At 39.3% G+C, this 13,988-nt stretch overlaps 1 protein-coding gene across 1 annotated transcript; it reads right to left on the bottom strand.

Annotated features, from left to right (window-relative positions):
- Nucleotides 1-934: 934 nt before the first annotated feature.
- Nucleotides 935-12,198, bottom strand: xk (X-linked Kx blood group (McLeod syndrome)). Its single transcript, XM_060832783.1, has 3 exons — nucleotides 11,885-12,198; nucleotides 7,043-7,305; nucleotides 935-1,725 (listed from the first exon to the last, which is right to left on the bottom strand). Exons 1-3 carry the CDS (start codon nucleotides 12,127-12,129, stop codon nucleotides 935-937), a joined length of 1,299 nt encoding a protein of 432 aa, XP_060688766.1. The 5' UTR covers nucleotides 12,130-12,198.
- Nucleotides 12,199-13,988: the final 1,790 nt, after the last annotated feature.

Genomic DNA, 13,988 nt, shown 5'->3' with positions numbered 1-13,988 from the left:
CACAGCTTATTTTCTAGTCATGGATTTGTGGATAAGAAGTGTTACTTTTACTATTTGAATTCTGATAAAATTTCAAAATATGACATTGAATAATGATCACTGAATAATTTTAAAATCATACTGGATCTTTTTGCACCAAAACTTATGTAGCAACATTTGCAGGACATTTGACAGGAGGTCAATATTTGGGAATTATTTATGGTATTGTAGTTGTACAGTTTTCCAAGCTGAGTATTTAACTACTTGATTATAAAGAGTAAGGCTTATTTTCAAATAGTAGAAAGAGAATATTCCAATGAATGGATTAACACTGCTATTATCACAAATAGTTTCAAGGTGAATGAGATTTCCATTCAAAGAAACCATTAAACTCCACCTATAAATTGAAGATAAATACAAATTGGAAAAAAAAAGTGATTGCTGTAACTTATTCAAATTGGCAGAGTGCACAAGAAAGGATGATATTTCAATTCTGTTCATCTCCAATTCCACTTCAGTAATGCACACTCAAGAATCTGTACAATACAAAGCTAATGAGTTTAAAAGCAGCAACTAGAAATGGCACTTTATTTGGTACTGCATTGTTAACAGGACAAACTTCACCCACTGGAAGTACATATTAGAAAGTTAATTTCCAGTCATTAATATGAATGGAATAAAAATCCCATGAAGTCAGACTACATGCTATGTTCTCCTGCCAGGTTCTTCATGCTGGAAATCTATTTTTGTTAAGGTTACTGTCATGTCTCACTGAAATTAATTGCAGATTGAGTTGCAATGCTTAAGGATCAATCACCTTTCCTTGCAATTTTAAGCTGCAGAATTCATCTGAAGACAAGCTTTGAAATTAACATGAAAATTGTATCCAAACAAACTGGATAAGTACACAAAAATGAGAACAATGTGCATTTACTATTGTATTTGGAAGGTTCTTCTAATCTTGAGACTTAGGGTTAGGTTGAGCACCTTGTTCATGGTCATTGGCATTATTGGGTTCTAAGACAGCTCTTTCTACAGGTTCAGAGGATTTGTGACAATGGCAGTGAAAAACAAAATGGATGCAAGCTATTAATCTTTCAGAAATACTGGAGGTGAAAAGTTTTTTACATGGGTGGCAGAACTGATAAAAGACCAGCATAAAAAATATTGCAATACAGTATCCAATTAACAACTGCATAACCAACAAAGGAGCACATATATAGGTATATACATCAGTTTTGTAGATGTACCATAAGAGAATAAGAACAGCATTTTCAATGAATCTTAACATATAGTACACTGCTAGTCTGTACCAATTCTGAGACTTATTAATTAAGTCAGGATCATTTAGCTTGAGTTGAACTGCTGACCAACAGAACATATTAACACCTGCATAGAGGAATGTAAGGCAACATAATACTATTGTTGTACCTACTCTTGTAAATGTTTTCTCAATGTTCTCAGGGAAAGGTGATTTACTGTTCCAGAATAATACCCATGGATAGAAAAAGAATGTAAAAAAGTTCAAGAGAACTACAGGAAGGATCCATATCTGCAACACAGAGCTAAAAAGGACCAAAACAACAACTCTGGTTGCAATCTCAAAACTTCTCCACAGAAATATGCAGATGTAGGCTGCAGGCTTCACATGTATCTCATATTCATCATACTTGATTTTGATAGCGAGGATATTGCACCGCAAGGCTCCATATACAATGGTAAGTAGAGAAATAACCATTAGTACTCCTGAAAATGAAACAAAACTGAGTTTTTTTAAATGATAAAAGAAATCCAAAAATGATCAATAATTGTTCACAGAAGTGTACTAAAATGTAACGCAGCCACAGAATTTGGTCGCCAAGGTAACAATAAGTTAGACCAGTACCGTAATAGAAATGGGTGGAAATACACTTAGGTGGTTTTGCAGTCAGTTAGGAGAATTGCCATAGACAGTCACCCCTAAGTATTAGAAAAGTGTTGCAGCATGGACTGAAAACAGATTAAACGTAAAGAGAAATGAATGGGGAATGGATATTTTTATTGGAATATGTAAACAATTGTATCCTTCAGAGATCAGTTCTTATTTTTCTCTAAATTTGTCCTAAACTTGAAAGCACAACAACATTTGCATGCAGCACAAAAATAAGGAATACTGTAAACTATGAAGCAAGCTGTATATAGAAAGTAAAAGAAAGACATAGGTACATTTTAAAAACATGAGTGAAGAGTTGATCAAAGTAGCAATATAAAAGCAATAGGATCATAACTTCTTTACATTGATGTATCAAATACATGCAATCACATCAACAAATTACTAACATCAAAATAACTGGTTGCTGTTATCCAAGAGTAGTAGTTGAAGTGTTAACCATAGAAAATACCATGCTGATGTTTCACTGAGCATTACTTGTCATTTTATGTGACAGTCAGCTGTTTATTCAGGCGATGTTCCTGGCTTCAACTACTTAAATAGGATATCTTGCACTAGACAAGTATTAAATCGTGACACCACAACTTGGTTATCAGTTAATTTTGTTCTTCTCTCTCTACAGATGCTGTCAGTTTGACTGAACATTAGTTTTTTCTGTTTTATTTCAGATTTCCAGCATTGACAGTATTTTGCAATCATATTTATTTGCATCTATTATTCATTGGCCAAGGGTATTTCTTAGCATTTTGTAAATGAAGAATGTTGTATGTTTGTAATTTATTGCTATATTTGTAACAGTCACATCCAAATTTTGTTGAAATTTCATCCTAATTATATCTCTTATTTCAAATTGCTCCCTTGCTGGTGGACTACACTCCAGTAATAGTATCTTAGGCTGACAAATTAATTTGCAATGCCAGTTTCTCAGTTCAGTTTATCTACTTAAAGGACACTCTCCATTTCATGTTTGTTGTTGCTGGAAATTAAAGTGGATCTCTGAAACTCAACACAGGACTTTTGGCTATACATGGTCAAGGTTTCATCAACACTTTTTCTGGAAATTCTCACTTTAAAGCAGTAAGTGCTCTGTCACGCCACCTTATTAAGCACTTTATAGGTATTTGTCTGTTCCTAGGATTGCCCCAGCAGGACCTCTGATGTTACACAGAACCTGTGCACCATCCCTCTTGGCCCTTGAGCTATCCTGCAATGTGCTGCTGTATCCGATGCATAGCATGCCATGCCTTCAGTGAAAAACACCCATATAGACTGCTTTTTAAAAATATATCAAATCATTACTAACATGGAAATCATGCAGGCTTTGGTTTAACAGTTTCAGGCAAGTTCAAGTTATGGTAATCAGTAATTCAGAAAAAAATTCTGGGCTAAGTTCAAACTTCCAAACAAATTAGTATTATGAGAATTGCATCCATTTTGTATGCATTTTCACCCCTTTGAATAAATAACTCCCTTCCTTCTATTCTAAGAGGATTATTTCAGTCACATAAACAGTAGAAGAACAATATGGTTTATTCTGGACATATTTGTGATGCTGCTATCCCTGCTGACCAGAATAATCATTTGATGAAAGATAATAATCGTTTTCTAATAAAATTGAGAAAATTTTTACCAGACGATAGACATAGGACCGGGAGTAGGCTGTTCAGCTTGCTGAGCATGAAAATCGATGTTTCAGGCAAAAGCCCTTCATCAGGAATGAGGCTGGAAGCCTCGCGGTGGAGAAATAAATGGGAGGGGGGTGGGGCTGAGAAGAAGGTTGCTGAGAGTGCAATAGGTGGATGGAGGTGGGGGTGAAGGTGATAGGTCAGAGAGGAGGGTGGAGCAGATAGGTGGGAAGGAAGATTAACAGGTGGGACAGGTCATGAGGACGGGACATGCCCCATCTGGGACACCCGCACCAATCAACCTCACCGCCCTGTGGCCAAACATTTCAACTCCCCCTCCCACTCTGCCAAGGACGTGCAGGTCCGGGGCCTCCTCCATTGCCACTCCCTCACCACCCGACATCTGGAGGAACAACGCCTCATCTTCCGCCTCATCTTCAACACCATAGCATCAATGTGGACTTCACCAGTTTCCTCATTTCCCCTCCCCCACCTTACCCCAGTTCCAACCTTCCAGCTCAGCACCATCCTCATCTCCTGTCCTACCTGTCCATCTTCCTTCCCACCTATCCGCTCCACCCTCTCCTCTGACCTATCACCTTCGCCCCCATCTCCATCAACCTATTGCACTCTCAGCTACCTTCTCCCCAGCCCCACCGCCCTCCCATTTATTTCTCCACCTCAAAGGCTGCCAGCCTCAATCCTGATGAAGGGCTTTTGCCTGAAATGTTGAATTTCCTGCTCCTCGGATGCTGCCTGACCTGCTGTGCTTTTCCAGCATTACTCTAATCTTGACTCTAATCTCCAGCATCTGCAGTACCTACTTTTACCTAGTCAGCTCCTTGAGCCTGCTGTATCATTCAATGAGATTGTGGCTGATCTGTGGCTGAACTCTGCATACTTGCCGTTGGAATGTCTCCCTTAATACCTTTTTTTAACAAAATTTATCTTTCACAGCTTTAAAATTAATAACTGATCCAACATCCACTGCTATGGAAGTGAGTTCCAAGCATCTACCACCCTTAATGTATAGAAGTGCTTCCTAACATCTCCCCTGAATGATCTGGCCCAAATTGTCAGACAATGCTCCCTTTGATCCAGAATTCTCAACCAGTGGAAAGAGTTTTTTTTTGCCTACTCTGCCTTTTCCTGTTAACATCTTGAAGACTTCATCAGATCACCTCTTAACTTGAATTTTAGAGAAAACAGGCCTAATTTGTAAAATCTATCCTCTTAACCTTGAAAGAGCATAAGACAAAGGAGCAAAATTAGGCCATTTGGCTCATCGAGTCTGCTCTGCCATTTGATCCTGGCTGAAATGTGTCTGAGCCCCATTCTCCTGCATTCTGCCTGTAACCGTTGATCTCCTTACTAATCAAGAGCCTATCTATCTTTGTCTTAAACATACTCAATGACTTGGCCTCCACAGTCTTCTGCAGCAATGAGTTCTAGTATTCACGCCAAAGCTGAAAATGTGTTGCTGGAAATTCAGGAATTTTTCAGGAATTCCTGAAGAAGAGCTCATGCCTGAAACGTCGTTCTCCTGCTCTTTGGATGCTGCCTGACCTGCTGTGCTTTTCCAGCAACACATTTTCAGCTCTGATATCTCCAGCATCTGCAGTCCTCACTTTCTCCTCGAAGATCTTATTCACTCCAAAGCCAATATATCCTACCTAAGATGTGGAGCCCGGACCTGCTCACAGTACTCCAATTGGAGTGTAACCAGGATTTTGTATAACAGCAGCATGACCTCTGTGTCCTTGTACTGGAGTCCTATCTCTATATAAAGGCCAACATTCCATTAGGTTGTTTGATTATTTTCTGTACCTGTTCATGACATTTTAAAGATTTATGAACCTGATCCCACAAGTAACTCTGGACAACTTCATACATCTAACTTCATACAATATAAAAAGTAATGTGATTTGTCTTTTTTTGGTCCAAAATGGAAAACTTCGCAGTTGCTTACATTGAATACCATCTAACCATTCACTTGGTCTATCAATATCCCTTTGTCATTTTATGTTATCATCTACACTGTCTACAATGCTGCCTAACTTTGTGTAATTAGCAAATTTGGATGTATGATTTTCTTTGCTATTATTCAAATCTCTAATAAATAATGTGAATAGTTAAGGCCTTAACACAGATCCTGATGGGACACCTCTGATTACATCCAGTCCATTTGAGTACCTACCCATTATCCCTACTTCTGTTACTTAATTTCCAAACAATGACACTAATTTGCCCTCAATTCCATGGACTTCTATTGTAGCTAACAGTCTCTTTTGTGAAAGACTTTCAAATGTGTTCTAGCAGTCCACATAAACAAGATCCATAGACATTTCCCCATCCACTACTTTAGTCACCTCTTCATAAAAATGCAATGAAGTTTATCGGACATGACCTACATGCCATGATTCCATGCTGGCTCTCCCTGATTAACTGATTATTTTCAAAGTGTCCATTCTTGATTATGGGCCCTAACAACTTCCCTACTACAGATATTAGGCCAACTGATCTATGAATCCCTGGTTTCCCTCTTCTGCCCTTCTTAAAACATGGAGTGACATGTGCAATTTTCCATTCTAGAGGGACGACTCTGTATCCAGGAAACTCTGAAGGATTATACTTAGGACATCTACAATGTGGTCCACCATTTCCTTTAACAGCCATAGATGGAAACTGTCAGGTCCCAGGGATTAGTCACTCTTCAATTCCATTAATTTCCTCATTACGAATAAGACCATAAGACAAAGGGGCAAAATTAGGCCATTTGGATCATCGAATCTACTCTGCCATTTGATCCTGGCTGAAATGTGTCTAAACCCCATTCTCCTGCATTCTGCTTGTAACCGTTGATCTCCTTACTAATCAAGAGCCTATCTATCTTTGTCTTAAACATACTCAATGACTTGGCCTCCACAGTCTTCTGCAGCAATGAGTTCTAGGATTCACCACCTCTGACTGAAACAATTCCTCCTCATCTAAGTTCTAAAGGGTCATCCCTTCACACTGAGACTGTAACCTTCAGTCCAATGCTCGCTTACTAAAGGAAATATCTTCTCCATATTCTTGAAAAGGATGTGTTTGGAGGGATATGGGCTGGGTGCTGGCAGGTGGGACTAGATTGGTCAGCATGGACGTGAAGGACCTAAGGGTTTGTTTCCATGCTGTACATCTCTATGACACTATGACATTCACTCTCTCCAGGTCTCTCAGCATTTTCTATGTTTCAATTAGATCTCCCCTCATTGAGTCCAGAATCCTCAATTTCTATTTATATGATAAGCTCTTCTTTTCCAGGATGATCCATGTGAACCTCCTCTGGACCTCCTCTAAGCCAATGTTTCAACAGAAATGATGCTGATGTCTGGATATAACACGACCTGATAACAGATCTTCATCCAATTTGTTTACATTGAATTCAAACTCTTATCCAAATGATGTACCACTTAGTGGAGTAACTTTAGGTAAATGTGTAATTTCAGATGATGAAAACACGTACCTCTACCAGGTGTTACAAACTGTTCCTTTACACTGACATAGAGCTGGAGGGTAAGTTGGGGTGCAGAGCCTATGAAAGCCTGAATCACTGAAGTCCGGTTAAAAGCTGCTCTGTGTGTGAACATTTTGCCTTCCGCTTGACCCACTTCCTTCTCAATTTCTTCGGAGTAGCCATTTTTTCTCATCTGCTTCTTTTTGGTAATACTGACATAAGGTTCTTCAACTCTACCAACATTTAGGTAAATACATAAGGCTTCAAGGCACCTGAAATATTAAACAGGAAAGAGCTTGAAAGAAGTACTATGAAATCTTGTTGAATTAATGTATCACTTTACGGTGCAATATCTTTTCTAATTTATAACCAAAAATACTGGAAATACTCAGGTTGGCATGGCGCAACTGGTCACGATGACCTTTTGTTAAAATTATTTTTGATGAAAGGTAATCTCAATTTCAAAGATTCATCCTGTTTTTCTCTCTCCGAAGATGCTGTATGACTGTTTTCAGCATTTAGGTTCTTCTTTCAAATGTCCAGCACTCATTGTATTTTGCATGTGTATTATTGCTCTAATTAATACAGTAACCAAGTAACCATTCAAGCCTCAGTTCTTAAATAATCACTGCGCTGATGAGTTCTAATGTTGAATCCATTTACTTGCTGACATTATTATTATGTTTATAAAACTGCAGTTTCTTCACTGGGTTGTCATAAGCACTTTCATTCCTGCTACTCTGCCAGTGATGGATTAGTTTTAGGAGCACTATCATGTGTCTTACTTTATCTATTTTCTACCCATGAAGCCTGCCCCATGTACTCCATAAACATATTTTTAATTGAAAACTAGAAAACAGCAGGGCATCTGCCCCAAGGACATGACAGCGGCCTTCTTTTACATTCCTCTTCCATTAAATTTTATTTTGCACCATCTTACTTGAGATTTCTTAGTTGTCTATGTCCCAGCTGTAGAAATGGTGGTGTGGTGGCTCAGTGGTTAGCATTGCTGCCTCACAGTGCCAGGGACTTGAGTTTGATTCCACCCTCGGCCGACTGTGTGTCATTTGCACATTCAACCCAAGTCTGCGTGGGTTTCCTCTGGGTACTTCGGTTTCCTTCCACAGTCCAGATATGTGCAGGTTAGGTGGATTGGCCATGCAAAATTGTCCATAGTGTCCAGGAATTTGTAGGCTACGTGGATTAGCCATAGGAAATGCAGGGTTACAGGAATGGAGTGGGTCTATGAGAGATGGTCTTCAGAGGGTTGGTGTGGACTCAATGGGCCAACTGGCCCGCTTCCACACTGCAGGGATTCTAAATGTGAGAGTTTAACATTTTTTAAAATTTCATGTTAGCACTGTGGAAATTAAGGGGTTGATTCTAAAATCTCTCATGGTTCAAGGATCAACCTATGTGATTGTGACCCCAATTCTGTCATCAAGTTTCTTTCAAGTGAAGTTCCCTAAAGGAACAATATGAAATAACATGGTAACATGGGATCACAGAATCTCAACTCTATCATTAACAATCATTCAGTTCTTTAAATCTTGGATTATAAAGAACCTTAACACAACTTTAAAATAGAAACATAACTAAAAATTACTTGTACATACTTATTTCCTGTAATTAAATCTTAATTTCTCATGTGACTATATTTAGCTTTAAATAATTTTCTAATTCTTTGTTATTTAATGCCACACTGTCTTACAACATCATCGACATAAATTGACTGATTAATTCTGAATGGCTCTACCACTGCTGCCTGATTGGTAGTGTGCTAACTCACTAAAATTTAGTTCTCATTCATTTCCAACAATTATCAAGTTTTTACTTAATTCATTTTAAAAAAAATAATCTAATTACATGGTCATAGTTTTGCAGAAAAAAATGTGAGCTCTCTCATGCATTCAGTAGTTGTCTCTCTGGATAAAAACCTGTTTTGAACATTTATAAAATCATAGAGTCATAAAGCTCAGAAACAGACTCTTTGGTATATCGTAATGTATTTTTTCTGTTTTTAGGGGATCTGAACATTGTTTAAAAAGCCAATATTTTTTCCCAACCCTAATTGCCTTAAACTGAGTAGCATGCTGGGGCATTTCAGCCAGTAGTTAAGATGATCGTACAGATGACAGATTTCCTTTACCAAATTACTTTAGTGAATCAGATTTAATTATAAAAAAAATTCCATGATAATTACTATCAACAGTCGTTTTATATTCCAGATTTATTCATTGAATTTATATTCCACCAGCTGCCACAGTGAAAATTCGACCCATGCCATGGTAACACCTCTGGCTTCTGAATGACCTGCCAAGAAACATGATCATGATATCAATATTTCCTCAATTGGAATGTGACAAAGAATCTAGGGAGGACTGGTGCCTTGAATCAGGTCATGGTAAGGAGAGGCATCTAACCAGAATAATTTGGCTATTAAGCGCATCAAATATCTCAAAATTAAAACATTTCCTTTTCTAATGTCACACAACAGGCAAATATCTGATGTAAGCAAGGTCAGAAAACTGAAAATATGAGAAACCAGGGTTCTTCTGTGCATGTCAACCTTATAATAGGACAATAACATGATTAATGTTCGTCAATGACTGATCTGATAAACCCTGGCTTTGAATTATAGAAAGCAGTATAAGAAAAGCTTGGAATAGACTGGAGATGAGGAAGACTTCATAGAGAAATTAGAGAATTTGACAGACACTTAAGAGAATGAGTTAGGTGTTTAGGTTGGAGAGTGCAGGTATTTGTTGCCAAAACCTCTAGTTAAGATATAAACTCAGTAATATGACTCTCAATTAAATAATGCAGAATATTGTACAGATACTGTAATGTTTCAAGTCTTGGTAATTCAATTAAAATTTAATTCCGTTACAGGTTAATGTTGAATTATTGGTTATCATGGTTTACCAAAATAACACATGATCATGCACTACTTAAACATAACATTTTTTTCATTTACTATTCATATTTCCAACATTAATTGCTTACTGAGTGCTCACTGTCCCTAGTTCTCCATAGAAGCATTTCCTCAAGTGCCACAAGAAATAATTGCTGGTTGATAGATTGACTTTATTCTCATTGAAATCTTCTAATACTGTACACTCAGCAGTGAGTTCTTCCCAATGGACTGAAATGACTGTACCCGTTTAATTTAGCGCTGCCCATTTCTCATATCCTTAATATTCTTTTAATGACAATAAACTTTTCGGTAGTTTAAACGTGTTGGCATCCCCTTGTATTTCTCTTGGTGAATTCCAGGGCATATTAGGTTATAGCAAAAGAAGGATGAGCAATAAAGCATGATTTTGGTTGCGTTACACGAAGTGGTTGGTGAACGTTTAATTAAAATATATTTACAGCGGGGCAAAAGGGTTGTACATATCCGGCAAAGCTATCCTTTCCAGCTATGGCTAAACACAGTTTGCACTACCTGCTTACTGTTCTCTACAGGCACGGCCTACTGTCACTTCAATGAACATTTGTAAAAGTTAATCGTGAGCGTCAGCAGTCATCACAACACGGGCAGCTGGGCAAAATACTGATAGGTTGACATCTGTAGATATGCCTGGATTAGCACATAGTGATGATTACAGCCTTTAACAAAATATTGCTTAATTCAGAGATATTTGCAGGACTGCTATATAAAATATCCTGATTTTGCATTGGTGTAATTTTGACGCTAACCCCGCCCCAAACCTTTCTATATAGCCCTTTATAAGCATGCCTACTGTTGTTTAATCATGGTGTTATATTTTACTCCAAACAAACTGGGTCAGATTCGAGCGAAGCTGCTTTCATTGTAATAACGGTTGGACTTTATCGGGTTAATTGGCGACTCCGTTTTAATGTAACTGGGTGATTGCTGGGAAGCAGTAGGTACAGCAATATCCATATACATCCTTTATAAAGGGAAGGTTGCAAATTGTACAGCTATCATTTGTGCTCGATTGTCTAAGCTTCAGTCTGGAACCTGATCATTGAGCAGACTCCACATGATGCAGAGATATTGCGGTTTCATTTCAGGCCAAACCGCTCTCGTTACAGTGATGGAGAGTGAACAGTGACAAATTACTTCACCATTGGGGAGTATGCGATGTCGCTGTTACAATGATGTAACCAGGAGACTAATTTCATCCTCGATGTAACGCGAGTTTGAATATACACTCAAGTGTGAGTACACGCTCAAAGCTATGCTCTCGCTCCTCATCACTCTCGCCGGATTGTGTTTGAGAATCAAAAGAATTGACTGCAGCATTGATTTCTGGTCCAGCAAACTGGAGCACAGAATTCTCATGTGCGCATGTATCTGCTCACCTCGCCTATTTTCAACCTTCCTCTCACGCCCCCTTCGAGGACGATATCCTTAATTCACCAAATGTCTGTCGTACGCCTCATTCTGTGCAGGAACTGGGCCAAGGCATCCCCTCCTATTTTCACAAACTGTTCTCGATTATAAACGGACTGCACGGGGCTGGTGTTTGCAATATTTCAAGCCACCATGTTACCTCACAGATGAATGCAAATGAATTCGGGACGAGAGTGCTGAGTTGGTTGGACTCGTTATTATCGAATTAATAAATCATTTTCATTCTTTGTTCCTTACCACGGTACACGGAGCTATGATGTCTGCAGCCAATCCCAACCTAACATTGTTAGTAAGGATAACCCGATTTCCCCAGCTCATTATTCATCACCCAAATACACAGCACATTTGTTTCCCGGTGAATTCATTTGAAGCCAGTATTGTTCCTCAGCTGTCTCCCTGCATGCAACCACACCACTGAATCCTCGCAGCAACAGCAGCAGCAATGATGCGGACTGAAAGTTGCCTACCTGACGAACGGTCCCAGCTGTAACAGATGTAGGAACAGCACCAGGGGTCTATCCCTGCTCACATCCCGGTGCACGAAGGTTAGAGTGAACTGCACCAGGATTGACGGCACCAGCACGAAGACCAGTGTGAGCCCCTGCCAGATCCTGTCCCCGGCAGATCGGTACGTGCTGCTGAGATACAGGGCTGCGACCAACTCTGCAGCGAAAAGAAAAACAGACACGAAGATGCCGCCCGGGGGTTTCATTCTCAACACGTTCGCTGGCACGAAGGCGACAGTTCAATAGCCGCGACAAAAGCTGACTGCATTCATTGCTGCTGGTGTTATTGTCAGTGAACTGCTGCAGACAAGAGGAGCTGCTCCCACAGACACAGGCACAGGCACGGTGAGGAATATTCCTGCAGGGGGAGTGTTAGGCACTGGCGTCTCTGTGCAGGAGCTACACTCAGTCTTGACTATCCTCACTTCACTCATCCATCATGGACAGCAGGGGACTGCGCCAGGCGGAAGCCAGGGGTTTTACATTTTTACGGCAGTCGATAAAAACGGTGACAATAACAAAGAGCAAAGTAGCAGCACGTATCACACAACATGACAAAATACGAGAAGACCGCAGACAGCACATGCCTAGGATACTTGTGGAGAAATTCAACACACTGTACGACTTTTGTGGGAATTGAGACGGAGTATTTTGCTTATCCGGTTATGATGAATAACATTCTATGCATGGCTTTGTAAATGAGCTGATATTCTGAAAAATCTATTTAATAGAGGGTTAATAATATGTGAATAATCAATAATACAATTTCCAAAGGTATCGGAAGCTGGCTCCTGCAAATAATAACTCTCCTCTCCCACTTCTCTCCTGATCTGGGAAATTTGATTTCCAAAGGGCCTTATGGATTGTTTCTAGCGCCTGTCTTTATTAAAACACAATTCCACATTTTTACAAAAATTTCAAATATACTTTATTTATAAAGTATTTTGATAATCTGTACAATTGGTCATGCCATACATATGTAAACATTCTATTTCTTTGCATACAGAGATCGGATTTAATCATTTGTATATACAGGTCTGTACGCTTACCATCCATATATCCATATGCTTAGTTGAGGCGTCACATACATCATCTATAGATAAATGTCAGTTACCAGAAACATGCTTGTGATGCCCACTTATATTGCGAAGCACTTCCGTCAAAGGTACCCACCTCTGTACTATTAAACTACCAGATCATTAAAAATAAATATCCATTAGATGTGAGCTTTGCTAGCTGGGCCAGCATTTATTGCCCATTTCTAATTGTCTGTCCTCCAGAAGGTGGTGATGAGCTGCCTTGAACCACATCTGTTTATTTGTTGCCTAGACCCACAATACTGACAGGGGGAGGAGTTCCTGGACTTTGACCCAGTGACACTGAAGGAATAGAAATATTTACAAATCAGGATTGTGGGTAACTTGGGAGAGGAAGTTCCAATGTGTTCCTTTGTAAGCCTGCTCTTGTCCTTCTAGATGCTAGTAGTTGTTGGCTTGCAAGGTACTGTCGAAGGAACCTTGGTGAATTTCTGTAGTCTTGTAGATGATACATATTGCTACTACTGTGTGCCAGTGGTAGAGAAACTTTTTTTAATAGAATCCCTACTGCATGGAGACAGGCCCTTTAGCCCAACAAGTCCACACCGACCCTCTGAAGAGTATCCCACTCCCAGATCCATTCCCCAACACTATTACTCTATATTTACCCCTGACTAATGCACCTAATCTACACAACCCTGAATACTATGGGCAATTTAGCATTTCCAATCCATCCTAACCTGTGGGAAGAAACCGGAACATCTAGAGGAAACTCACACAGCCACAGGGAGAATGTGCAAACTCCACACAGACAGTCGCCTGAGGCTGGAATTGTTAACTACTGAGCCACCATGCCACCCCTCTGGAAAAGAAAATTGATTATGAACTTATGACTGAAGATTGTAAAACCATAAGATGTAGGAGAAGCAGCAAGCCTTTTGAGTTTGTTCTGTTTAATCTATAGCTGATCTGATTCTTCTGAACTTCACTTTCCTTCCCTTTTCCCAATAACCCTTTAATTCTTTAGT

This window comes from Hemiscyllium ocellatum, chromosome 12 (assembly GCF_020745735.1).
Source record: "Hemiscyllium ocellatum isolate sHemOce1 chromosome 12, sHemOce1.pat.X.cur, whole genome shotgun sequence".
Classification (NCBI taxonomy): Eukaryota; Metazoa; Chordata; class Chondrichthyes; order Orectolobiformes; family Hemiscylliidae; genus Hemiscyllium; species Hemiscyllium ocellatum.
This window is presented reverse-complemented; position numbering and strand designations above follow the sequence as displayed.

Coding starts and splice junctions, on each gene's coding strand:
- xk (XM_060832783.1), bottom strand. CDS start 12,129: ATGAAACCCCCGGGCGGCATCTTCGTGTCTGTTTTTCTTTTCGCTGCA. Junction 7,306..11,884: donor CAGCTGGGACCGTTCGTCAG/GTAGGCAACTTT, acceptor TTAATATTTCAG/GTGCCTTGAAGCCTTATGTA. Junction 1,726..7,042: donor GTTTGTAACACCTGGTAGAG/GTACGTGTTTTC, acceptor TTTCATTTTCAG/GAGTACTAATGGTTATTTCT.